Consider the following 26,324-nt stretch of genomic DNA (forward strand, 5'->3'; position numbering starts at 1 on the left):
GAAATTACAATAGTAATGAATTCTTTCCTCCTAGGAGTTGGAGCATTCTGTACCCAAGAATACACCTACACAGGTAAAGGATCCATTTCCTATCTGTAGACTCTTTCAAGTATTTTTTTTGACAGGCAGAGTGGACAGTGAGAGAGAGAGAGAGAGAGAGAGAGAGAGAGAAAGGTCTTCCTTTGCCATTAGTTCACCCTCCAATGGCTGCCGTGGCCAGTGCACTGTGCTGATCCGATGACGGGAGCCAGGTACTTATCCTGGTCTCCCATGGGGTGCAGGGCCCAAGCACTTGGGCCATCCTCCACTTCACTCCCTGGCCACAGCAGAGAGCTGGCCTGGAAGAGGGGTAACTGGGACAGAATCTGGCGCCCCGACCGGAACTAGAACCCGGTGTGCCGGCGCTGCAAGGTGGAGGATTAGCCTAGTGAGCCGCGGTGCCGGCCTTCAAGTGTTTTTGTAAAAGGAAAGATGTGGGTCCAGAGTGTCTCCCACAAGTGAGAGAGGCCTAGGGTATGTGGATCCTAAATGTTTCCAAGTCAGTGAGCTGGCCCTTTGCTTGCCAGGTTCACTTTCCAGCTCAAGGGAGTGTGGGCCAGACTCGGTGGTCTAATAATGCTTGGTAATACCAGTCTGGAGCTGTTCCTGGGCCCTACGAAGTCCCCTAATTCCCATCTTGCTGCCTTTCCTTCATGGCTATCCTCAGTCTGGCACCATAGCACCTTAAGTCTGTGAGTGCTGCCTCCAGGGTAGTTTTAGGAAATAGAGTGAGATGTTCTCAGGGGAAAGGCCCAGGTACGGCTGTCACTCGTGGATCTCAGGTCCCCTTGGGTATTCAGAATATGTGCTTTGTTTCTCTGGAAAGAGTGGCCAGCTCCACACTGAGAGTGAAGTCCCTGCTGTCGGGGTGGTTCAGTGACATGGCCGTGCAGATTGGTGTCAGCCACGGGACCCTGGACTTGGCAGCAGAAGGACTCCATGGGTATTTTTGCCTCCCAGCTATCCAGAGAGGGGGAGGAGATCTCACTGTCTTGAGGACAAAAAAGATTATCTGTGTGTCAAATTGTGTGTTTCCCTGCCTGATGTGTGTTGTTTGTTTCCATATGTATACTTTCAGTTTATAGATGCATATATTTAGGAATCATAGATTTTTCTAGCTATATTACTTTTTCTGACATAGAGTGATGATAGTGATGAATCCATCTTCCTAGGATGTTGAAGGTTCTCAGCTACAAGGATGTAGCCAGATGGGTCCTGGAAAATTTTTCTGTAATTTTAAACAAGTGTGAGTAGTTACACAAACACACAGAGAAACACACACACATACATCTTTAGAGGTTCATTCAGTGTTTATGAACATTTACATAGTTGTGTAGCCAAAGATTTGTTGGAAGTTGGTTGTTTCCCTTTGGACATCATACAGGGCTCATTCTCTCACCAACAAACCAAGAGATGTCTGGAAACTTGCTGCATTGAGGTGGGACAGGACGTGGGCTTTCCAAGGCCTTAGGTCCTACTTTGTCCTGGGTTGTACATGAGCAATCCCCGTTCCCACTTACCTCTAGCAGTTGGCTAAACCTCTTTGCCCAAGAGAGTTGGGCCCTAAGTTAGAAACACTCCTTATATATCTTAATGGGCTAGCAGGACTGAAAGTCGCCCTCTGACCTGGTGAGCTGGATCTCTTTTATGTCATGTTGTTCAGAAGGCTGGTAAACCTGCTGTGGGCCCAGAATGCCCCTCCAAGACAAGCGGCTTACAGCATGTAGGTTCCGTGTGTTTCCCAGAAAGCTAGCGTGGTGGCCCTCCAGCTAGCCTGGTCCATATCTCTAGGACAAGTTCATTTTGGCCGAATCTGGCTCCCAGAGTGTGTAATCTTCAGGGATGGTGGCCAGAGCTGACTCTGGGGAGTGTGCAGATCCACATTCTGGTGGCACCATGGCATAGCTGACCCTGCAGCCAGGTGTCATCTTCCTGGTACCTGCCTATCCTGCCTAAAAGGAAACCTCAAAACCCAGAGGAAGGGCCAGCATTATGGCACAGCGGGTTCAGCCACCACCTACGATGCCAGCATCCCATATGGGAGTCAAGCTGTGTCTTATCTGCTCTGCTTGCTATCCAACCCTCTGCTAATGCAGCTGGGAAAGAAATAGAAGGTGGTCCAATTCTTTGGGTCCCTGCACCCATGTGGGAGACCCAGATGGAGTTCCAGACTCCTGGCTTTGGTCTGGCCTAGCCCTGGCTTTTGTGGCCATTTGGGGAGTGAACCAGCAGGTGGAAGATCTTCACCCTCTATCTCTCTCTACATATCACCCTGCTTTTCAAATACATAAAGATAATTCAGATTGAGTGGGAGTTCTCAGAGGAGAGGCCCAACTCCATCTACCCCAGTCTGCAGTCCAGGCTCTGAGACCCTGGGTTGTACAAAATGTTCTTTTCCTTCTGGGTAAAATCTCAGGCAAGGATGGCCAGCTCCCCATAGAGAAGGAAGTCACTGTGGTCAGGGTTGTGCATGGGCACACCCCTGGGGAGTATCAGTGATCACACCCTGAAACTGGTGTGAAGGGTCTTCTTGAGTGGTTATGAGCCCGATGCAGAGCAACAGGGAAGGGAGAGCCCAGTGCCCCCTAACCACAGAGGTCGTGTGTTTCTTCTTGTGTTGTATGTGATTGATTTGTGTATGTACATTTTCTTGCCTAGAAATTCTTGTATTTGGAAATCATTGGTGGACTTCTGTCTCTGGATATTTATTTCTGAGACAGACAGACACTACCCTGTAACTGTGTGGGTGAGCATTTCTAGGACTAATGGGAGTCGTGATTTCCTCCTTCCCAGCATGGTGAAACATCGCAGTGCAAGGAAACAGCACTACATGTAAAAGAACAATTTTCTATATTGTGCAGACATACACAAGTATTTCGACAGTTATGCACATGTGCTTTGGCTTTCATTTAATATTTGTATGCCTCTCTGTACATGAATACAGGAAGGTATATGCCCCATCATGTTATTTTGACTGTGGACATCATTCAAGATGCAGCTACCACTTGATAAGCCAAGAGTCACCTGTACATGGTGGCAGGGTGTCAGAGGCTGGAACGGCTCACATGATTTTGATCTTTCCTTTTGCTGACAAGTGATGCCAGTTTGTGTGATGGAGATGTTTAACATGCAGCCGTGGGTCTGGCTCAGCCATTGCACCAATAGGAGTCCCTGGACAGTGAGCAGTAGAGCACCCCAGGCTACAGGAAGCCAGAGTTCATTCACGTAGTCCTGACACGTGAGATTATCTGTATAAACGCAGCAGCATTTTACTTCCAAGCCATACTTCTATAGAGTATGTGTGTGTGTATACATATTTAATTGCTCAGGCTTTGGTTCTTGACATTATGTAGATGATAGGTTTTTTATCTATATATTACTTTTTTAATTTGACAAAGACAATTCAAACACTGCTTTTCCTATGAGATCTTATTTTCAAAACACTGCATTTAAGGATAATTTGGGCACAAATTAAGGTGATTCTTGGCCATGCTGTGTCAAATCCAGGAGATTGGGGTGAGCCTGCTGTCTGTGTCTGAACTTGGCAAAAGCCATTTCCTGCTAGAGTTGTGGCCTAGGTGAATGTGATCCCAGATGTTCCTGTCTGGCAGTCTGACAGACTCAAAATGAATAATATCACTAATTAATTAAAAAGCGTTTCTGTGATTTAATGCAAATTTTTCTGAAATTAGATTGATACAAAAATAAAATAAAATTATTAACTCTAAACTCAAATGACACAAGTAAAATTAAAAAACTCTCAATTTTGTGGCTCAACGAAACTAAAACTGATTCATCAAATGAATGAAAGGATGTCCACTAAAGAAAGGTTTACTAATAATTCCAAGAAAATCATTTTGTAGATTAGATGAGTCCATGAGCTCAGTGATTCTGATACTGACTCTTCATTAAAAGGGAATAAATATGGCCAGCGCCGTAGCTCACTATGCTAATCCTCTGCCTGCGGCGCTGGTACCCCGGGTTCTAGTCCTGGTTTGGGCACCAGATTCTGTCCCGATTGTTGCTCTTCCAGTCCAGCTCTCAGCTGTGGCCTGGGAGGGCAGTGGTGGATGGCTCAGGTGTCTGGGCCCTGCACCCGCATGGGAGACCAGGAGGAAGCACCTGGTTCCTGGCTTCAGATAGGTGCAGCATGCTGGCCGTGGCGGCCATTTGGGGAGTGAACCAACGGAAGGAAGCCCTTTCTCTCTGTCCCTCTCTCTCACTGTCTAACTCTACCTGTCAAAAAAAAAAAAGCTAATAAATCTGGATTTGTGCAGTCGTGGGACCGTTGTTGTCTTCCATAAGAGACCTCTTTAAAGTAGCAATATTTTGGGTGGGGCGACTCATATGAAATAAACTGCAAAACTAGGAAATTAGATATCATATTTGCTAGCTTTGCACAGAAACCACTGAGAGAAGCTGCGTGAGGTGAGGCAAGCTTTTCTGAATCCTAGTGCTCATTCTAGAAAAACCAAATTTCCCATCAAAAGGGAGAACACAAACCTTGATGGGAATATGCCCATCCCCATACAAGGCACTAGAGGGGGGAATCAGTACTAGAAAGAGAGCAAGGACTCCCACACTGAAAACATTCCCAGCTTGATGTCATCTGTGCTCTCAGCAGGGTAGTTTCCAGGATGAGGAAAAGTCATTAGGAAAATGATACCAAGCATAAAGGGACGTCATTACTAAGAATCCAGGAAGCTCGGGAATGGATGGAGAGAAAAGGGGAAAGAAGAAGGAAAATGGGAAAAGGAACATCAGCCATGAAGTGTAAACTAGAAGAAACACAGGAGCAGGCTGTGCCTTTCAAGACACGGAAGGTGAATAGAAGAAAATGTTAACAACAGAAACCTGATCAGAGATGCCAGGAGATGAAGAGAAGCACAGGGAGCTGCTGGATGCCTGAGATTCCTGGAAGGGAAGAGACAGTGCAGTGACCCAAAGCCAATCAGCACAATGCAGACTTTTCTGCCAACGAAAATGCGCTGTCAGATTCCATCTTAGAAGACCACTGGATGTGACTTTGGCTGATGCCATTGATATTCCAGTAAAATCTGTGTATTAAAAGAAAAATGTTCAGGCATCTAGAATACAAGGATGAGTGACATAAAGGGAAATGAAACTGAGAATCTCATCAGTCTTGTAGAAACAGCGAGTCTGGGCAAAAGGAAAAAGAATATATTTAAGATGCTTGAGAAGAGAAACTAAACCTGGAATTCTGTGCCATCCAAGCTGACATTAGGTAAAAAGTGCATTGGCATCCAGGTCGTCAAGAGACACTGTGAGTGAAAGGGACCCCATGATGCCTTCCAATGGAAGGAACAGATGGGTGACAACAAAACCCCTAGGGGCCGGCACTGTGGTGCAGCAGGTTAACGCCCTGGCCTGAAGTGCTGGCATCCCATATGGGTGCCGGTTTGAGACTCGGCTGCTCCACTTCCAATACAGCTCTCTGCTATGGCCTGGGAAAGCAGTAGAAGATGGCCCAAGTCCTTGGGCCCTGTACCCGTGTGGGAGACCTGGAAGAAGCTCTTGGCTCCTAGCTTCAGATCGGTGCAGGTCTGGCTGTTGCGACCATCTGGGGAATGAATCAGAAGATGGAAGACTTCTCTCTCTGCCTCTTCTCTCTCTGTGTAACTATGACTTTTGAATCAATAAATAAATCTTTAAAAAACCATAGAAAGTATTGCTGTAAGAACGGATTGAAAAGACCACCCTGGCAGTGACTATTCATTGAGGATCAAATGGGATTCCTCCTGAGGGGTTGGTGGTGGTGGTAGTCACTAGGGTGACTGCTCTCAGATCCTTTAAGTTCTACCTTTGCTGAGGTGTTTCCCTGTGATGTGCTTCATTGGACAAAACCATATGAAAAGCAACCAGTACGGATGATGATAATTTAATACCATAATCTGCAGAGGACTGGTGAGGAGAGATGTGGCTGGTCAGCTGTGTCTCCTCCTGCGTTGTTCAAGCTTCCTGTGGTTGGAGAAGCTCCAACTCCTCTGTGTCCCGCCCTCCACATTGCAGGCTTCCGAGGAGCAAAGGAATCTGCAGGAAGACACAGGAATGGGGATCAGTGAGGAGGACAAGGACGTGGCAGCTGGTGCAAGGGGTGTGTGCAGGACTCGGAAGTTTTCTGGGACCCTCAAAGGTGACCCTAGGCTGTGATCTGCCCAGTGATTTGGGCCATCGGCAACGGAGGCCCATTTGCTTGTGGTTTGGACATCCCACAAGAGTGAATTCCTGGGGGCCACATGTGGTATAACAGGGTCATACCACCTGCAACTCCCTCATTCCATATGGTGCCAGTTCAAGTCCAGGCTGCTCCACTTCTGATCCAGCTCCCTGATAATGTGTCTGGGAAAGCAGTGGAAGATGGCCCAAGTCTTTGGGCCCCTGCACCCATGTGGGAGACTGGAAGAATCTCCTGGTTCCTGGCTTTGGTCTGGCCAAACCCAGGCTGTTGTGGCCATCTGGGGAGTGAACCAGTGGATGGAACATATCTCTGTTTCTCCCTCCCTCTCTGTAACTATGCCTTTGAAACACAAAAGAATCATTTTTTTTTTTGCCCTTTAAAGCCAAACATTATTGCTTTTGTGCATATCAGCATTGAAGGGGTGATGGAAAACACTTCTTTTCAAAAGGTCATAAACCCAGTGTGCATATATAATTTAACTATAATTAGAGCACAAATAAAAGGAATTTATAACTCTGCTCCTCTTGCTCTTCAAAGTGAGCTGGGTCATAAACCCAGTGTGCATATATAATTTAACTATAATTAGAGCACAAATAAAAGGATTTATAACTCTGCTCCTCTTGCTCTTCAAAGTGAGCTTTGCTTTGAATTGCCATTGTGTTTCTGTGTGAATTAGACAGATGCACAATTTTATAATCCTTCCCAATAAAACAATCCAACCATATAAATAAGCCCTTTTATCAGCCTTTTACAAAAGCGGGTAGAGGACCCCTATGGCTTGGGCAAATCACTGTAGCTCTTGTGGTTTTTTTTTTTTTAAGATTCATTCATTTATTTGAAAGTCGGAATTACAGAGAAAGAGGAGAGGCAGAGAGATGGAGAGAGGTCTTCCATCCGATGGTTCGCTCCCCAGAAGCTGCAACGGCCAGGGCTACACCAGTCCAAAGCCAGGAGCCAGGAGCTTCTACTGGGTCTCCCACGCGGGTACAGGGGCCCAAGCACTTGAGATATCTTCTACTACTTTCCCAGGCCATAGCAGAGAGTTGGATAAGAAGTGGGGCAGCTGGAACTTGAACCGGTGCCCATATGGGATGCCGGCACTGCAGGCGGTGGCTTTACCTGCTGTGCCACAGCGCCGGCCCCATCTCTTTGTTCTGTGCTAGCCTCTGTAATGTCAGGATAAGTTGGGTGCCCACAGGGATGCAAAGGTGAGTGCAGTGGGATGTTCTCCTGGAGTGAAAAGGAGCCTCAAAATACGATTCTCTCACCCCCTTCCAAATCATCCTGAGCTGGAGGAGGTCAGGGATGACCCTGTGTCTCCCCATGGCAGAGAGTCTCCCTGTTGACTTTGGGGCTGGGCAGGCAGGGATGTGGGCTCTGGAGGGAGATGTTCACAGCTCTGGCGGCTCTCCCCAGAAACACACAGCCAGCAGCTCCCTCTGATGACGTTCATGTGCCAGTCCTCCCCTTCCGATGAAAGCAGCCACTGGGGGCTCAGCCTGGGAGCCCTAGGGGCTGCCATGGAATGGGGATGTGTCCCTGGGACCACCTCACGGCACATCCTTTACTTGCCTGTGTAGATCCTGAACATCCATTAGTGTCTATTTGATGGATCAGGGCTGATGGCAGCCTCTCCACTTCTGGGCTCCATTATGTTGGATTCCCTGAGGTATCACAAAGAATGTGAAGCAGTAAAGTCCATGTGCACTTATTTCTCTGCCCCCCATCTTCCTGCTCCAAACTCACATTTCCTGTTCTTCTTGGTCAAGGTCCTCCATGTCCAGAAGACTTTGGGGATAGTTCACTTCCAGGGAACATGTGGACACCTGGAAAGAAGAAACAGTGTGAGTTTCCTGAACCAGGCATTAAGGAAAAGTCCTTTCTTGGGGACATAGAGGCCAGAGTCAGACTTCCCTGGAGTCCTCCCTCCCACTTATATTGGTGCCCAACTTTGCCTGTCCCACCCCAGCTCCCTGTGTGGGCAGTTGGGTTGCTCAGCACCGTTTCATAGTGCAGTGTGGGGGTGAGGAGGGCAAGGCTGATGAAGGGAGAGGGGAGGGCTGCAGAGAGACTGGATCAGCATCCACAGTGCAAGGACATCCACTGCCTGGATGCCACCAGGTCCTTCAGGATGCGAATCATCCACTGTGGTGAGGAGGGAACATGGGAGAAGCAGGACCAGGGGCTTGTGAGCAAGAAAGCAAGAGAATCAGGAAAAAATGAAAGAGGAATCACTCACCCCCCGATTGCCACACCCAGTGGAAAGTTCAGGTGCTGCCGCATAGCCTTCTGTGTGCACCAGAGCAGGGAGTGACAAGGTTGCTAGAGAAAAGAAAAGGGGAGGCCGGCGCCGCGGCTCACTAGGCTAATCCTCCACCTGCGGCGCTGGCACACCGGGTTCTAGTACCGGTCGGGGGGCCGGATTCAGTCCCAGTTGCCCCTCTTCCAGGCCAGCTCTCTGCTGTGGCCCGGGAGTGCAGTGGAGGATGGCCCAAGTGCTTGGGCCCTGCACCCCATGAGAGACCAGGAAAAGCACCTGGCTCCTGCCTTCAGATCAGCGCAGTGTGCCGGCCACAGCACACCAGCTGTGGCGGCCATTGGAGGGTGAACCAACGGCAAAGGAAGACCTTTCTCTCTGTCTCTCTCCCTCACTGTCCACTCTGCCTGTCCAAAAATAAATAAATAAATAAATAAATAAATAAAAGGGGAGAGTTAGACTTGAGGTGAGGACTTGGATCCCTGCTGCTGGTTGGATGATATGGGGCAACCTTGGACCCTCGTGGGGCCCCACCTCTACACCCCTGTCCCAGGGCCTGGATGGCTTCACCTCTGCAATGAGCGGATCTCTGAACGTTCACCTCTTCTTCCGCCCTCAGCTCCCATGACTGGGGCCAGGAAAGGACCCCCGTGTCATCTTGTTACTCCACAGGGAGCCATGTCCATGACATGATCTCTGTAACACACTGTTTTCCACCCTTCATCTTTCCCTTCCTCTATTCTCTCTCCTAATTATTGCCAATCTCCTTTGCGTTCGTCAGCCTGCATGAATCAAATTGCCATCAGCTATGAGAGCTTTGTAGGCAAAATGAAAGTTGTGCTGCCACGTGCAGATGGCACTGTGGTCATGCCAGCGTCCCCCAGAGCACTGGTTAGTGTCCTGAATGCCCCACTTCTGATCCAGCTCCCTCTTAAGGGGCCTGGGAATGCACCAGAAGATGGCCCAAGTGCTTGTCTCCTTGCCACCGATGTGGGAGAAGTGGGTGGAGTTTCAGGCTCCTGACTGGCCTAGCCCAGCTCATGTATTGGGGCCATTTGTGGAGTAAACCTAGAGATGGGAGAGCCCTTCCTCTTGTTTCTCCTTCTCTTTCTAATACTGTGGGGTTTTTAAAATATTTATTTATTTATTTGAAATGAGGAGTTATAGAGAGAGAGGGAGAGACACAGAGATCGTCCATGTGCTGGTTCACCCCTCAGATAGCCGCAATGGCTGGGGCTGTGCCAGATGTCAGGGGTCAGAAGCTTCTTCTGAGCGCCCACGTGGGTGTAGGGCCCAAGGACTTGAGCCATCTTCTGCTGTTTCCCAGGTGCATTAGCAGGGGGCTGGGTTGGCAGTGGAGCAGTCAGCACTCAACCCAGCTGCCATATGGGATGCTGGTACTGCAAGCTGCCACTTAACCTGCTTCACCACTCGCCAACCCTGTCACTGTGCCTTTCAAATAAATAAATAAATGAATACTGCTACCCACAGCGGTAAGTCTATAGATCCCTTCCTAAGAGGGGAGCAAGTGTAACAGGCCTGGCTCCTGCTGGCTCCTGGGAAAGCTGATGAGGAACAACTGCAGGTGTTGACTCGCTGTTCTGTGTCTGAGGAAACCTCAGGGAGTGTGAAAATATTTATTTCTCACAATAACCCCTGTGTTCCCTGACCCATATGAAAAGATGACCCCAAGAGGAGAAGAAATTTAACTTGTTCAAATTCTGGTAGTCTGCTAAGGAGGCAACAGGGACTCCACAGCAGGTGTATTCTTGATCATATCAATAAATGGGACTTGCCAGAGATTTCACTGAGCAGTGGAGGGACTGGGAAGTAGGACACCTGCAGGCCTGAGGACAGGGAACGTGCCTGGCCTGAGTGGAGGGGGGAACAGGGCAGCACTGACTAGAGCAGCGTGTCTGAGGGGACCAGTGACCCTCGGCCCTGCTGCTCAGAGGCCCTCCACAGAGCCCAGCACATTCCAGAAGATGAGGTCAGCAGGACCATGAGGACCAGTGTGTGCGTCCAGCCCAGAATCCCCAAACACACATCCTCTGGGAAGCTTGCACAACCATGCTGCCTTCTCCAGTGGCAGCTGGATGACAGCCTGTCACACAGCCTACTCCAGACACTGGACTTGGGTGAGTTGTGGAAGCTGAGATGAACTCAGGGTTATGCCCTCTCCTCACAACTGGAAGATGCTGAGGCCTCCCCAGTCAGCCCAGAGGAAATCTTCTTTAACTCACCCAGCCTGAGTTGGGCCCAGTAATCTGGAGTAGACAATGAGGACAGAGCATGAAGATGCTGATCTACGGACTGGCCATGCAGAGGGAAGGGTCCACTATTCACTGTCGGCTGGCACTTGCTACAAGGACTTTGTGGGTTCCAGCCGGTGCCTGTGAGAGAGGGCGCCCACTGTATCCCCTGTCCTTGATGCAGCAAGGAGCCCTTCCTCAGAAGCAATGCAGCACCTTGGTCTTGGACCTGCCAGCCTCCAACAGGAAGAAAGAATTTCTGTCCCTTGTGAATGACTGAGCGTCAAGGGTTTTGTTGCTGCACACAAATGGACTGACAATGGTCAGTGCCAAAGTCAAATACACATCTCCTGTGCTCAGTTCCTAGTCAGTGCTGTCCCTCATGACGCAGTGGATTTCAGCTTTGCCTTGGCAAAGCCAAGGATGGTGGGTATTAGAGAAAATTACATTTTTTCATTCCAAAGGAAGAAAACTCAGTTCTCCTCATGCCCATGGAAATAAAACCTGTTGCTACTGTGCCAATCCCATAGAAGAACAAAGCAGACTTCTACGTACACTTCCTCTCTTTCCTCCTGACTTCATGTGTCCTCTCAGGAGTCCTAAGAGGCAGGTGTACTCCCATTGTTCCCTCTTAATGACCCCCGGTCCATATGGGTGTTGCTCCATACCTGAAGAGACTTCAGCTTCACTGTAGGACTTGGAAATGCTCTGTGAGGCCCAATCTTCAGAGACACAAAGACAGACAATAAGTGTTCACAGAGGTGTCTCGCCCATTCCTCCCCTCACCCCTGTGCAATCCTGGATCACACAGCATGACCCTGCTCCCCCTCTGTGCTCTCAGCCCCTTCCTGGGCTCTGTGGCCCTGCCCCTCAGCCAGACATTGACCACAGCTTCAAGCCTTCCAGTGAGGGAGAGGAGCTGATGGCTCCTCCTCTCAGTGTCTCACTTTCCCCACGCCTGAATGACAGTGGCTCCAGCCTCCATCTGAAAACCCCCCAGATCCCACTGTGCTGTGCATGCTCTGAGCTTTATGACTGCATCCCCAGTTCCCTTCCACAGCAAGGAGCTGGCATCAGGTGACCATGCATGATAAAGTCCCCAGGGTAGTCTCCCCTATGTCACCATCTGGACTATTCCTGCTACAGGGAGTGATTCCAGAGTACGTACCATTTGTCATTCCTACTGCGGTCACCTGTAATTAGAAGACAACACTGTAAGGAACAGATCGAGTTGTGTGCCGTGACCGCAGGTCTTTCATTCACTTGGTGCCATTGAAACCAGATGGGGAAGAGCAGTCCCATGGAGGGAACCCAAGACAAGAACAGAGAGATCCTAGTTCATGCCAGCAGACATGAGCTCTTCACACATGTCTGTTCGGTCCACTTTGGTTGGCAGTATTACAGAATTCGCAAAGGAAGGGATATGGTGCTGAGGAAAATCTTGCTATGTCCAGTGCCAACTGGTGCTGCCATTTTGCTCGTTGTGTCCTGAGTCAGCCCTCAGTAGATACAGACTCTACTGCAGTTGCTCCCATCAAGCACAGGGTGTGTGATTGACCCTACCCGTGTTTGGATTTTTCTTTCTGTTTTATTAAGAAAGCAGCCAAGGAAGGAGCGTTTCTGTTTTAGAGAAAGGTGGGGCACCTCACCTCAGTGTGTGGAGATTCTTTATCCACTGTGTCAGCAGGAAACTCCGCCTCTGCATCCTCCTTGGGCACTAGGAGGAAATAGGGTAACTGTCAGTACAGGTGGAGCTGCCCCTCAGTGACCCGAGGAACACTGATGGACATGGGCGTGGGGCGAGGGTTAAGGCAGAGCAGACGAGCAGGAAAGAAACGAGAAACAGAGCCTTTGGCTTTCTAGCAAGAGGCAGCTTCATCCAGGTGAAGCAGTCCACTGAAATCGGGTCAGTACCACCGTGATTGCAGTATTTCAGGAAAAATCCTAGGACGCCTCCTATCTGTTGAGAACCGGACCTAAACTCCCACTGCTGTCTTGGTGTCTCTAAAGGTCATTTCTTCTCCTGGAACTTACTGTATTTGAATATATCACCTCTCCTATCAGCTTCTGAACATGCTAAAAAGCAACCTTTATTGGGAGTAGGGACTCCATTGTATGAAAACATCCCATTATATTCAGGTATTCCACAGTCCCGCATTATCAAAGCAATTAAATAAGATTTAAAACACTGAAATCCAAATGTATTCCTAATGTATTTAATGGGTCTTGTGACCTCTTTGTCTTTCTTTTCTATATGATATGTTTATGTCCATTGAATGGGCGGCCCAGGCCTGCTATCTAAAGCAACAGTGGGATAGTTGATGAAAGAAGTCAGCATGTGGTGGGCAGTGGTGTCTCTCAAAGACTGCACAGGAGATTTGAGACAAGGGTGATGGACACAAGGCTCACAACATCATTGTAGTTTCAGTCCTTATTTTGCGCTATACGCTCAGGGAGAATTCTGCTGGGTTTGAGCATTTAATTCCACAGCTTGTGTTGATCATCTGTTAAATTCAATAACATTTCTCCCTTATCTTTCTCTGCTTTGGCCAGCTGCTGAGAAAGGGCCTTGGCCTTGCCATTGGTTTACCTTCACTGCGAGAATCTGTGAGTTGACCAGAATTTTTGTTTATGTTTCACATTCATGATGATGTAGAAGCCTGCAGTTCAGTGTACCCATTGCTTCTTGGGTTATTTGACCTTGGAGCTCAGCTTGTAATCATGTATAACATCTTGGATCTCTATAGTTATGATAACTCTTGGGGCATATGTAAGTCCTGGACTCCCTTTCATGGTGTTGATAGTTATCTCATGACTGAGTGCTGACTACAGCTCAGTAGCCAGGAGGTCAGGGTTCATACTTGCTTTTCTCATTGGGACGTGAATGTCTTGGGCCACTTCTTTATGTATTATGTCATGTAAGGAGTGGAATGGAACCTACCCTTCAGACACATGTGGGGAGACGGCTGAACGATTCACTTACATAAAGTGCAGAGGGAGATCAGATATTTTTGAGAACCAAGACTTGAGTTGTGCACGTGGAAAAACATGTTCTGGGGAAATGCACACACACACACACACACACAAATGCTTTCAAACACATTCATGACCACTCATATAGATCTCACAACACTGATGCACACAAACCTAACACCATCTACATGGCAAAGCTATTTCCAGGGCCTGCCATATGTAGCCATAGATGTCCCTGGCCCATCAGTTTCTTTCTCCACACCCCCAGTCCTTTTTCCACCAAGAAACTGGAATCAGGTTGGATCACCAGAAGAAAGCAGGCAGGAAGTTCCCTCTCCCATCCCTTCGATCGTTCCTCAGCAGTGGAGGGATTCTAGAATATGTAGGGTTTTCACTTGCTCTTGAGGTCATCTGCAATCAGAGAAAGGAAGTCACTGTGGGACAGCCGTGTTTGCACAAGTCTTTCCTCTTGCTGACCTTGGGAAGCCTGAAGGGACATAGTGTGTGAGGCAACTGCCCTCAAATAAAGCACAGATGGCACTTGTGTGCCTGCAAGATACAAGCTTTCCACATGTCCATTTAGGTTGGCAATTCTTTTTTTTTTTTTTTGACAGGCAGAGTGGACAGTGAGAGAGAGAGACAGAGAAAGGTCTTCCTTTGCTGTTGGTTCACCCTCCAATGGCCGCTGCGGCCGGTGTGCCATGCTGATACAATGGCAGGAACCAGGTCTTATCCTGGTCTCTCATGGGGTGCAGGGCCCAAGCACTTGGGCCATCCTCCACTGCACTCCCGGGCCACAGCAGAGAGCTGGCCTGGAAGAGGGGCAACCAGGACAGAATCCGGCGCTCCGACGGGGACTAGAACCCAGTGTGCCGGTGCCGCAGATGCAGGATTAGCCTATTGAGCCGCGGCACCGGCCTAGGTTGGCAATTCTAACATTGATTTGTAAGAACAAAAAGCTGGGGGCTGGCATTGTAGGGCAGTGGGTTAAGCCACCCCATTTGATGCTAGCAGCTTGTATCAGCATACCCGGCTGATTTTCCTATTAATGTGCCTGGGAAGGCACTGGAAGATGGCCCACGTACTTAAGTCCCTGCTACCCACATGGGAGACCCAGGTGAATTTCCTGGCTTCTGGCTTCATCCTGGCCTGGCCCTGCCTATAATGGCCATGTGCGAAGTGAACCAAAGGATTTAAGATCTCTCTCTCTCTCTGTCTTTCCCTCTTGCTTTCTGTTACTTTGCCTTTCAAGTAAACACTTGACGGGCTTCATCATCTGCCCAAAGTAGATGCTTCACTCCCAGGACCTTTGAGTCATTGGAGACTGAATCCATTAAGCTGAGTTCATATTGGAGAAGGTGTAGTTACACCTGCGGGTGTTCTTTGAAGATGAAAAGGCAGGACCAAGACGGGAGACAGCCAGGAGATGGTGGGGGAAGAAATTCAAGCACTGCTGTAGCTATCCAGGAAGCCCTGAGTTCCAGGAAACCAGAGGAAGCTGAGAACGGGCAAGGAAAGGTTGTCCCTGGTGGATTTCTGAGGGAGTCTGCCTTGCCTACACCTGGGTTTCTGACACCCAACCCTCAGACATGAGACAGCATTTCCAGCTTTTCAAACCAACCAACCAACCTGGTCCTTAGTTATGGCCACCCTAAAAACCAGTACAGGCACCTTCAATCAAGAGAACTACATTCTGTGGTTCACATGAAGAAGTTTCCAAGGTAGACCAAAGTGTGAGCCCTATCACACACTGTACTTATTTAAATATTGCATGTCATACAGAATATGCTACTAAGTCATTAAGGGATTGCACTAGCGTTCAATAAAGGAAGATTGCTTGGAAAATTCCCCAGCAAGTATGGAAGCCAAATAACATACTGTCCAAAACAAATGGATCCCTAGTAGACTCTGTAGTAAATTTAAATTATTGTGAACAAAACAAAACGAAAACATCATTTGTGGGTTGCATTGAAGCAGTGCTGAGAAGGAAAATGGTGCCACTAATGAAATATATTAGAAAATGAAGGTGCCCTATGATAATAAGGGATTCTTTTGGCCTGGGAAACCAGAGGATCAAAGGGCAATTAATGTAAATTAGATGTTAAAAAATGGCAGTTTTTCTCAGAAATCAATGTAATAGAAAATAGGAACTCAACAGCAAAAACCAAAAAGTCAAAAATCGTTTCTTTGAAAAGCTCAGTAAGATTGTGAAACCTCTCCCTGTCCAAGCTCAAAAAAGAAGAAACAGTGTACTGCTACATCCTTACCATGGGTGGCGTGGACAGTAAATGGAAAATAAAGGAGTGCTTTGCATACTGTGTGCTCACAAAGCAGACAGATACCATGAAACAGACTGATTCCTTTAGAGTCAGAAACCACTTCCGCTAGCCAAGCTGAGATCTAACCAAGCTGAAGAGGCCTTTGTAACTAGGAAAGACATGAACGCGTAAGTTTGCAACAAAAGGTATCAGGCCTAGATGGATCCATTGGCCAATTCCAGCCAATTCTTACCAAGAAAAACATTGTCCCCAAACAAGCAAGGGGGAAGCTGTATATACCTGGGAAAGTTGCACAGACCCTCACACCTCATCCCCACCCCCACCCCTGTGCCTAAGCTCCCTGTGTGAGATGTGGAAATATTGATATGTTCTGTTCGTGGTTTTGAGCTCCAGGGATTAAAAACAAGTGAAAACTTTCCAAGTTGTCGCTTCACTATTGAATTTGTTCAGTCTTCAAGTGCCTGGAAGAATAAGTGAGTCATGTGGGGGTGACTGAATACAGGGAGGATTCTAGGATGACTACCGAAGAGGGGAGAGTGAAAGTCACTCTTCCTCCTTCCATGGGTAGAAAGCTTTCTACCTCCTGGAGAATCTCTGTGATTGCCCAAGGATTAGCCCTGAGTTATGGCAGATTAGCAGTTGTTCCGTGTGATTTGTAGTTGAGCAAGTTGAAGTTTACAGATTGACCGTTGCTTGTCCAGAGCCCCAAAACTGACAAGTGATGGATCAGGGGCAGGATCACTGTTGTGTCCCTAGTGGACAGAGAACCCTGAACACCCGAGATGTCTTCTTCCTGCCCCCAAGAACCCTGGACTAGGAGTTCCTCTACTCTCTCAAATCCTCCAGGACCAGGGTTTCCTAGGGAACACCCATGTTCTGGAAGAAGTGTCAGAGACAAGAGAAATTGTGAGCCAGATGTCTCCTCTGGGTTTCTAATCCTGACCTAAAGTGGGACACTTCCCTCCAGGACTTCCTCTCTGAGGGTCTGGAGAAGCCCATATTGAGCCCTTCGTGGTCTGGCATCTTCACACTGTCCCCTGTCTCCCAGCCTTCCCCATAATCAGATGACCACCCCATGGCCCAGTGGTCAGGGCATCCCCCAGCAAGTGCCATGTTAGGGTGAGCCATGAATTCTCTTCCTTGCCATGGCCTTGCCCACATGCACACTTAACAGAAATTCACCTGAAATGGTGCCATGTGGGCGGGGCCTCAGGGACCTTCCTTTCTGTGATTCCCTGTGGTTTGCCTGTGGTTTGTCCTCTCCAACAGGTTGACATTGACACCCATCACTGTGGTGGTGTAGGATGGGGCTTTCAGCAGTGATTAGAGTTGAAGGGGATTCCTGTGGTTGTCTCAGGACTGAACTGGTCAGGACCTGGGTGGGTCATCAGGAAGCAAGCTCAGCCCCTCCCACTGTCTCTCTTCTGCATGGTCCTGCTCTTCCACTTGTGCACCATGGTAGGATACAACCTGGGACGCTTACCAGATATGAGCACCTGATCTCCAGACTCCCACCATTGACAACCCTGAGCTCAAGGATCTTCTTTCCTTTATAATTTACCCTGTGTCTGGTGTGGTTTAATTTCTCAGAAAACTAGGAATTCCTGCTCAGAAAGTAGCTGAGCAGCCTCAAATTTCTGTCTGAGAAAGGGCAGTGTCTGTATCAGCTCTGGTGTGCCCATGACCTTCCTCACCAAAACTCAGTCCTTAGGAAGCCCTCACCTCTCTCTAGAGCCTGCAGGGACAGAAGACACATTCCCTCTCCTGTCAGAGAGGTCGACCCATTGTCAAACCTTCTGCATTCAAACCCATTTCTCCCTGCAGACCACCAAGTAGGTCCCCTCTCTTCTGTCTTCAGATGTCCATCTCGTTGACCCAGCCACACAGTCCCTCCTCCCCACTTCCCTGACAGTCCCCAAACAGCAGGGTTCATGTGTTCACCCACCCCGTGGAAATCCCAGCCTGACATCCCAGTTTCTTTTCTCATGTGAAAAAATATCTCTGGATTACCACTGTTCTTATAGTCTTGGTCTCAGATGGTGACCTCTGAAGAGATGGGCATGAAAGTTCCCTCTTGAGTGATGTCTGTTTTGTGTTTGGTCTCAATTTCTCCTGACCTGACGAAAGTAGTGTGGTTTCTTCCCTCTCATCTATTCTTTCAATAGCTGTGAGCAAACTTGACATTAGGAATAATGTGTATTTTAAAATATAGGAAATATTTACAACAGCAAATAAATAGAAGCCCTGAAAGTAGAAAGTGAGTAATACTAACCTCCAGATTTATAGATCTGTAGACAGGTTGGAGTAGGGGAAGTGAAAGTCCCTGAGGAAAGTGTATCATGCAGCACGTGCTGGCCCCCTGGAAGAAACAGCCCCGTGGAGGTCTCTGTGACTTACCTGCTGAGCAGCAGTTGTGATTCCCCATCTCAGACCACTCTGGCCGTGAAGATGTGGACAGCACAACTGCGTTCAACTGTGAGCCTCTCAGCTCACAGAGTGACAGTTGGAACGGAAGGCTGATGTCACTCAGCACATTACCGTGGTGACAGGACACCATATAGTTTTCAGAGTGAGGCCATGCCCCACTGTACGTGATGCTGGGCTGCTGTCTACACAGCTATACTTTTCTATGTCCAAGTGTGTCATTGGACAGTCCCAAAATTTGTTTTTAAACCTGAATCCAAGACCCACACACTGCCATTCTCTGCTTGTGACAGTAAGTTGAATGAATAAAAAGGACCTGTTTTCAATCATGGCATTTTCAGCATGAGGCTGGCATAGCAAACATGTTGAGAGTAGAAGGGGTTCATTCCATGCTTGATTTGAGATCCCATTATTATCCCGTGACATATCTAGATCAAGCAGTTTATATTTGTTCTAAATTAAATTAAAAATTGATTTATTAGGAATTTCACTTTAAAATCTCCCTCACTCTTAATCAAATTCTTCATATGATCATTGCTTTAACAAAATACCCAGGGTTACATAAATTGTAAAAAAGAAAGAAAAAAAGGAAAAAGGCTTCATGAGAGCAGGCATTTGGGCAGCAGTTAAGGTGTCCCTTGGTTTGCCCACATTCCATATCAGGGCCTAAGTAAAGTCTGGGTCCAACCCTGAGACCACCTTGCTGCTACTGTGCAGCCTGGGAGGCAGACAATGGCTGCTTGAGTAGCTGGATTCCTGCCACCCACACGGGAGACCTGCATTCACTTCCCAACTCGTGACTTTGGTGTTGTATATTCATCTTCATTTGTTGGGATAATACTTTTAATTTCTGACAGGCTCTGGTGTTGAATTTTTAAATAAAAATAAGTATTGCTGGGATGGCACTGTGTCACAGTGGGTAAAGCCACCACCTTGCAGTGCTGGCATCTGGTATGGGCACTGGTTCAAGTCCTGGCTTCTCCACTTCTGATCCAGCTCTCTGCTATGGCCTGGGAAAGCAGTGGAAAATGGTCCAAGTCCTGCATGGGTCTCAGAAGAGGCTCCTGGCTCCTGTTCAGATCAGCTCAGCACTGGCCGTTGTGGCCATTTTGCGAGTGAAACAGGATGGAAGACCTCTCTGTAACTTTGCTTTTCAAATAAATAAATCAGTAAATCTTAAAAAAAAAAATTCCTGCTTGGTCTCAAGGTGTTTGTGAATATTCCACACACCCTTGTATTGTGAATTGCCAGTTGAATGTGCATTTTGGTCTGGGAACATGCTCTGTAGGATTTATAATATTTAATATTTGCACAGATTGTTGCTTTGACACTGAATGTGGTAAGTGCACCAGTGTTTGGCATGGTGCTGTTGAGGAATGCACTATTCTAGACGTATTTCTTAGATGCAGGTGATTGATGATGCTCTTCAGTTCAACCCTGAACTCACAGGCGCCCTGGGTTGATTGGGCACGAGGCTGTAACTAGCTCCTGGCTTGTGCATTGTCAATTGACATCCCCAGACCCTCCAGGAGTTGGACTATTCCTCTTTGCCCAACAGTGGAGGTTCTGGACTGGACCCAGTGCTTATGCACCCACCTGGCTATTAGGCCCACGCTCTGCCTTGGATCTAGTGAGGTGAGTCTCATGTGTTGTGTTGCCCAGAATGGTGGTACAACCACACTTGAATCCTGTCACTATGCAGATAAAGGAACAATTTTCCCGGTTTTTTAGACAGCTTTTTGTCCAGTTATGTACTTGTCTTTATCTAATTGTAAGAGGACATGGCCAAGTATTTTCCAAGAGGGTTATTTTTGTTATAGACAACAGAAAGGTCTGAGCTTCTCAATGATGAACGAAGAGACACCTGGAAACCTTGCTGGGCTAAGATCAGAGGTGACCTGGGCTGATACAGGCCCTTGTTCTTACCTAGGACTTTGGGGAGGCCTGTGGCATGTGGCTTAGGAGTATAACTAAAAGAGGTAGTCAGTTGGTCTTTTTTTTTTTTTTTTTTTTTGGGGCTCCGTAACTATACCATCTCCCTCTGCTTCAAATGTGTCTCCTGGGCTCTTCATCTTGGTTCTCAGGGGGTCCTGGTCCCAGTTGGTCTTTTAAGTAACCTGTTCCCTGCCTTTAGGACAAAATAATTTTGGCCTGCCTCGGCTCTCTTATAAGGCCTGTGGCCTTAGCCTGGCTATATCAATTCCCCATCATCCACACTGTTGTCCTACCTGGCATGGCTCTCCTATAGCCTGGTTTCATGTTACCGCATGCTTTTGTGTACTGCCTGTCTCCAGAGGAACCTGACAGTGCATAGTAATGGAAAGTTCTCAGGGGATAGCCCCAGCTCCAGCCCCTCCTCTGCTCTCAAGTTGGAGCCTTGGTGGTTTATTGAAGAGATTTATTGAAGAGATGGTTGCATACCCTTGGGAAGAGAGGCAGTATCACCACTTGGAGTGAGGTCCTTTTAGTCAGGGATGGATCAATGGCATGGGAATGTGTCTAGTGAGTGGTGTCTGCCTTGGGAATCTGAGGCTGGCAATGAAGGGACTCTCTGGGTGTTTATGCCCCATGCACTTGCCTGTAGGGGAGTAGAGGTCCCAATGGCCCTTGACCAGGGAGATGGATTTTGTGTGTTTCCATGGATTATGTGTATATTGGAGGGTCTCCCTGGGTGTTTATGACCTCAAATTTGCCAGTAGGAGTACAGAGGGACCAGTGACCCCTGGAGAAATGGACTGTGTGTGTGTATGTGTGTGTGTCTGTGTGTGTGTGTAGATAAGGCATGTTTCTAAGTATTTGGTGAATATTTATTCATATATTTAATACTTTCTTGATAGCAACTAATGATTTTGGGAGCCATGTATTTATTTCTGTATTACTTATTTGTTTTGGTAACTTTTTGTTCCAGAACATTTTTTAATCTACAAAAGAAAATTTGTGAAGTAGTACAAAGAGTTTATGTATACCCAATACCCAGATTTCTCTTTTATTAACATCTCATATTAGCATTGTATGTTTTTGCAATTAATGAACCACATCCAGCTTCCCCTGTTTGTTTTCCAAATTCCTTCTATCCTCCCCACCCCTCCCAGTCTTTAGTAATCAACATTCTGTGTTCACATTGAATTTTATTTTGCTTCCACAGATGAGGGAGAACATATGGTATTTGTCTTTCTGGCTTATTTCACTCAGCGTGATGTCCTCCATTTGCATCTATTTTGCTAAAAATGATAAGATCCCATTCTTTTAATGGCTGGATAGTGTTCCATTGTGTGTATATACCACTTCTTTTATATCCACTCACTTTTGGGGTCCTATCCAAGAAAACATAGCCTACTTCAACATCTTGAAGTACTTGCCCTTGGTTTTCTAGTAGCTATTTTATACTTTCATGTCTAACATTTAGATCTTTGATCCTTCTTGAGTTGATTTATGTATTTTGAGAGATAGGATTCCAATTTTTTAAAAGATTTATTTATTTATTTTAAAGGTGGAGTTACAGAAAGGCAGAAGCAGAAGCAGAAGCAGAAGCAGAGGCAGAGAGAGAGAGAGAGAGAGAGAGAGAGAGAGAGAGAGAGGTCTTCCATCCACGGGTTCATTCCCCAGATTGCTGCAATGGCCAGAGCTGTGTCGATCTGAAGCTAAGAGCCAGGAGCTTCCTCCAAGTCTTCCCACATGGGTGCAGGGGCCCAAGGACTTGAGCCATCTTCTACTGCTTTTCCAGACCATAGCAGAGAGCTGGTTCAGAAGTGGAGCATCCAGGACTTGAACCCGTGCCCATATGGAATGCTGGCAGTGCCGGCGACGGCTTTACCCTCTACGCCACAGCGCTGGCCCCAGGACTCTAATTTCATTCTTCTATGTATGTACCAAGTTTTGCCAGCACCATTATTGAAAAGGCTGTCCTTTCCCCATATTCTTTGTGCCTTTGTCAAAGATCAGTGGGCTGTTTTCACATGTCTTAATTTCTGAGTTCTCTATTGCACTTCATTGATTTGTGTGTTGGCTATTGTGCCAGTTCTGTGGTGTTTTAGGTCCTGCACCTTTGCAGTTTGCTTTGAAATCAGCTTTTGGGACACCATCAGCTTTTTGTTTGGTTTTGCTCAGAGTTGCTTGGCTCTTCTGGGTCTTTTGTGATTCCAAATGGATTTTTTGGTTGTTTCTTCTAATTGTGTAAAGAATGTCATTGGTGTTTTGATTTGCGTTGCATTGAATCTGTAGGATTATTTAGGTAGTACAGACATTTTAATTACATTAGTTATTACAGTCCATGGGCATGCAGTTTGTTTCCACTTTTTTTGTGTCCTTGGTGATCTCTTCTGTCATTGTTCTATATTTTTATTGTAGAGATCTTTAACTTATTTGGTTAAATTTCTTTCTAAATATGAATGGAAAATTAGCAGGCAGTATACTAGCCAAGTTCAATGAAGAGAGTACACCTGACAGACCAGGTGCTGATCTAAAGAAAGAATTGAGAACCTAGTCTGCATTAAGAATGGATTTTTACAGGAATTCAGTATGGCCAGGTGTCATATTGCTTGTAAGAAAGCCTTAAAATGCAGAGTGAGGGACTGTCATTGTGGCACAGCGTGTTAAGCCACCAGTTGTTAAGCCACTGCCTGTGTGCCAGCATCCCATACAGGTGCCATTCAAGTCCTGTCTGCTCTGTTTCCAAATCAGCTGCCCACTAATATGCCTGGGAAAGGAGCAGAAGAAGGCTCAAGCCCTTGATCCTCTGTTCCCACGTGGAAGACTCAGATGGACTTCCAGGCTCTTGGCTTTAGCCTGGCCATTGCAGTCATTTGGGGAGTGAGCCAGTAGATGGAAGATCTCTTGCTCTCTCTCTCTCTTTCAATCTCTATCTATTATCTATCTATCTCTATTTCTATATCTCTATCTTTATCTCTATTTCTCTGTCCATCTCTCTTTGTAACTCTGCCCTTCAAATAATCTTTTAAAAAAAATCCTGATATGGAGGCAAAGTTCTCAGGGGAGAGGCCCAGCTTAACCCATTTTTAGTATTTGAGAAAGCTCTTACTGGTTTCCATTATGGCTGTACCAGTTTATGTTCCCATTAACTGTTCACCATAGTCATATTAAAAAGGCATGGTGATATGTAATAGAAGTTTTTATTTACATTTCCTGGGAGGATTAGTGATGTTGAGTGTATTTCCATGTACCTTTTGTACTTGTATATGTACTCTTTGAGATATGTATGTGGCTGTCTTTGCTCCATTTATTAAGGAAATTACATGGTGTCTTGTAATACAGCTGTTGGAGGTCCTTGAATGTTTTGAGTGTTAACCCCTTATAAGATGAGTGATTTGCACTTGTTGTCTCCTGTTCTGTAGGTCATCTCCTCACTCTGTTGGTTGTTTCTTGTGCTGTCAAGAAGCTTTGTGGTTGGAGGTAATCACATTGGTGTATTTTCATTTTTGTTCTCTCTGGTTTTAGGGCCAAATCCAACAAACATCCCAGTGAACATCAACATCATGAATTCAAAAAATCCTTTTTCCTATTTTTTCTTGATGGAGGTGGTTTAGGTTTAGAGTTTGAAACCTTCCTCTTGGCCAGTGCCACGGCTCACTTGGCTAGTCCTCCACCTGCGGCGCCAGCACCCATGGTTCTAGTCCAGGTTAGGGTGCCAGATTCTGTCCTGGTTGCCCCTCTTCCAGTCCAGCTCTCTGCTGTGGCCCAGGAAGACAGTGGAGGATGGCCCAAGTGCTTGGACCCTGCACCCACATGGGAGACCAAGAGTAAGCACTTGGCTCCTGGCTTCGGACTGGCACAGCACACCAGCTGTAGCAGCTATTTGGGGAGTGAAGCAACGGAAGGAAGACCTTTGTCTCTGTCTCTCTCGCTGTCTAACTCTGCCTGTCCAAAAAAAAAAAAAAAAAAGAAACCTTTCTCTTCAGTCTTAATCCATTTTGTCTTGAGTCTGTTGGGAAACCACAAGCCCTTGATTCTGCAGCAGGAAAACCTAGAAACCATAGTCAACTTTATCAAAAGCACACTGCCCAACCTGGGCTTGGTACAGATGGAGAAGACCATCAACCAGGTGTTTGAGATGGACATCGCTAAGCAGTTACAAGCTTATGAAGTCGAGTACCACATGCTTCAAGAAGGGCTCATTGACTCCTCCCCGCTCAGTGACAACCAAGGAATGGATAAATGAGAGAAAACCAACAACAGCTTACACAAACAGAACCTTGACCTCCTTGAACAATTGCAGGTGGCAAACAGCAGGATCCAAAGCCTGGAGGCCACGGTGGAGAGCTGCTGAGCAGTGAGAGCAAGCTGAAGCAGGCCCTGTTGGCACCATCTACTGCTTTCCCAGGCCATGTCAAAGAGCTGGATCAGGAGTGCAGCATCCAGTACTTGAACCAGCAGCACTCGTATGGGATGCCAGCACTGGAGGCCAGGTCTTTAACCTGCTATACCAGGCTCCAGCCCAAATCTAAAAACATTGTTGTCATCCACTCGTAGATCTCACTGCAGTGACTATGCATCTATTTCCTTTTGGTTATAATTTTCCTGAGCAGTTCTGCTGCCTGAGAGCAGCACTTTGTTTCCAGTTGGGCTCTCTCATTGGATGCTTCCTAATTGTACAGGTGCCAGTGAAAGGCTGCCAGGACAGATAGATCAGCCGGGGTCCCAGCACTGGTTCTGAGGGTACCCATGAGGAGTTCCCCTGCCTCCTAAGGCCATTCTGCTTTTCCACATGCTGCTGTCTTCACTTCTGGACCTGCTGATCTGAACCATCCCTAGCGTGCATGTACACACAGGAGACTAGACCAGCACCTCCACCGCATGCCTCGGCAGCATTTCTGAGGTCACTGGTACACATTATGGAATCCATGAATTCTTCCAGCCTGTGCTTGGAGTGCTCTGGGACAGGTCATCTGTACACGCTTGCAGGGCGTCAGAGGCTGGAAGGGCTTGTATGACATTGTCCTGCATTTGTTGACAAGTCATGCATGTGTGTATGTGCAGGGGTGCTTAAGATGCAGCTGTGACCTGGCTCAGCCATTCCTTCAATGGGAGTCCATGGAGAGTGAGCACTAGAGCATCCCCAGGCTACAGGAAACCAGGAGTTCACTCACACAGTCCTGCTGTTAACTTTACATGTGTGAGGATCAGTGTTTTATTTCCAGGAAACCCAGTCTGTAGTGTGTGTGCATACATCTTTAATTCTCAGGAATTAGATTCATGACGTTATGTGAATGATAGGATTTTATTTATACATTAATTTTTTACATGGGCAAAAAAAAGTCAAGGAGTTCTTTCCCTTTGAGAATTTATTTCAAAACAGTGCATTTAATGGCAACATGGGTGAATCAGTAAGAGGGTCCTTGGCCATCGTGTATCAAACACAAGGAATCGTAGCATGCCTGCTTTCTTTGTCTGAACTTGGCAAGATCATATTGTGCTAGCGTTGTGGGCCTAAGTGTACATGACTTTATGTGTATCTGTCTTGTAATCTTAGGAATTCAAGAGGAATAATGATCACTAATAAATGAAAAAAATTTCTGTAGTTTAACCAGATTTTTCTGAAGATTGATATAAAGTGAAAATTATTAACTAAATTCAAATGACACAAATATAAGTAGAAAAAAACACTAATTGTTTATTTTGTGACTCAAATAAACCAGAAGAAACTCAGACCTAATGATCCTGTGAATGAAATAGTAACCAACAGAGAAAGGGTAACCAGTAACTTAGAGGAAGCATTTTGTAGACACACAATAGAAATAACTCCGTGAGCTCCAGGATTCTGACACTGCCTCTCTGTATAAAGGGACTGAATCTAGATTTGGGAACTTGGGGGCTGTTGTCCTCCATAACAGGACTTCTACTGAGTAAGAATAATCAGGTCAGACTGATTGAGAGGGGAGGTTCAT

The 26,324-nt window shown here is 46.9% G+C and overlaps 1 protein-coding gene across 1 annotated transcript; it reads right to left on the reverse strand.

Moving 5' to 3' along the window:
- Positions 1-7,809: 7,809 nt before the first annotated feature.
- On the reverse strand, positions 7,810-14,135 carry LOC149121267 (uncharacterized). The gene is made up of 7 exons (XM_089318497.1): positions 14,028-14,135; positions 12,397-12,464; positions 11,916-11,940; positions 11,416-11,469; positions 8,478-8,560; positions 7,985-8,064; positions 7,810-7,902 (listed from the first exon to the last, which is right to left on the reverse strand). The coding sequence occupies exons 1-7, from the start codon at positions 14,059-14,061 to the stop codon at positions 7,833-7,835; spliced, it is 414 nt and encodes a 137-aa protein (XP_089174623.1). The 5' UTR covers positions 14,062-14,135; the 3' UTR covers positions 7,810-7,832.
- Positions 14,136-26,324: the final 12,189 nt, after the last annotated feature.

The sequence above is a fragment of the Oryctolagus cuniculus genome, chromosome 17, assembly GCF_051225735.1.
Source record: "Oryctolagus cuniculus isolate XC-2025 breed Fujian yellow rabbit chromosome 17, ASM5122573v1, whole genome shotgun sequence".
Classification (NCBI taxonomy): domain Eukaryota; kingdom Metazoa; phylum Chordata; class Mammalia; order Lagomorpha; family Leporidae; genus Oryctolagus; species Oryctolagus cuniculus.

Excerpts from the sequence above, each read along its gene's own strand:
- LOC149121267 (XM_089318497.1), bottom strand. The coding sequence starts at position 14,061 with ATGGGAGAGGGAACTTCCTGCCTGCTTTCTTCTG. Across the intron at positions 11,941-12,396 it reads AAGAATCTCCACACACTGAG|GTGACCGCAGTAGGAATGAC; the intron begins GTGAGGTGCCCC and ends TTCTAATTACAG. Across the intron at positions 7,903-7,984 it reads GACCAAGAAGAACAGGAAAT|GGAATCCAACATAATGGAGC; the intron begins GTGAGTTTGGAG and ends GTGATACCTCAG.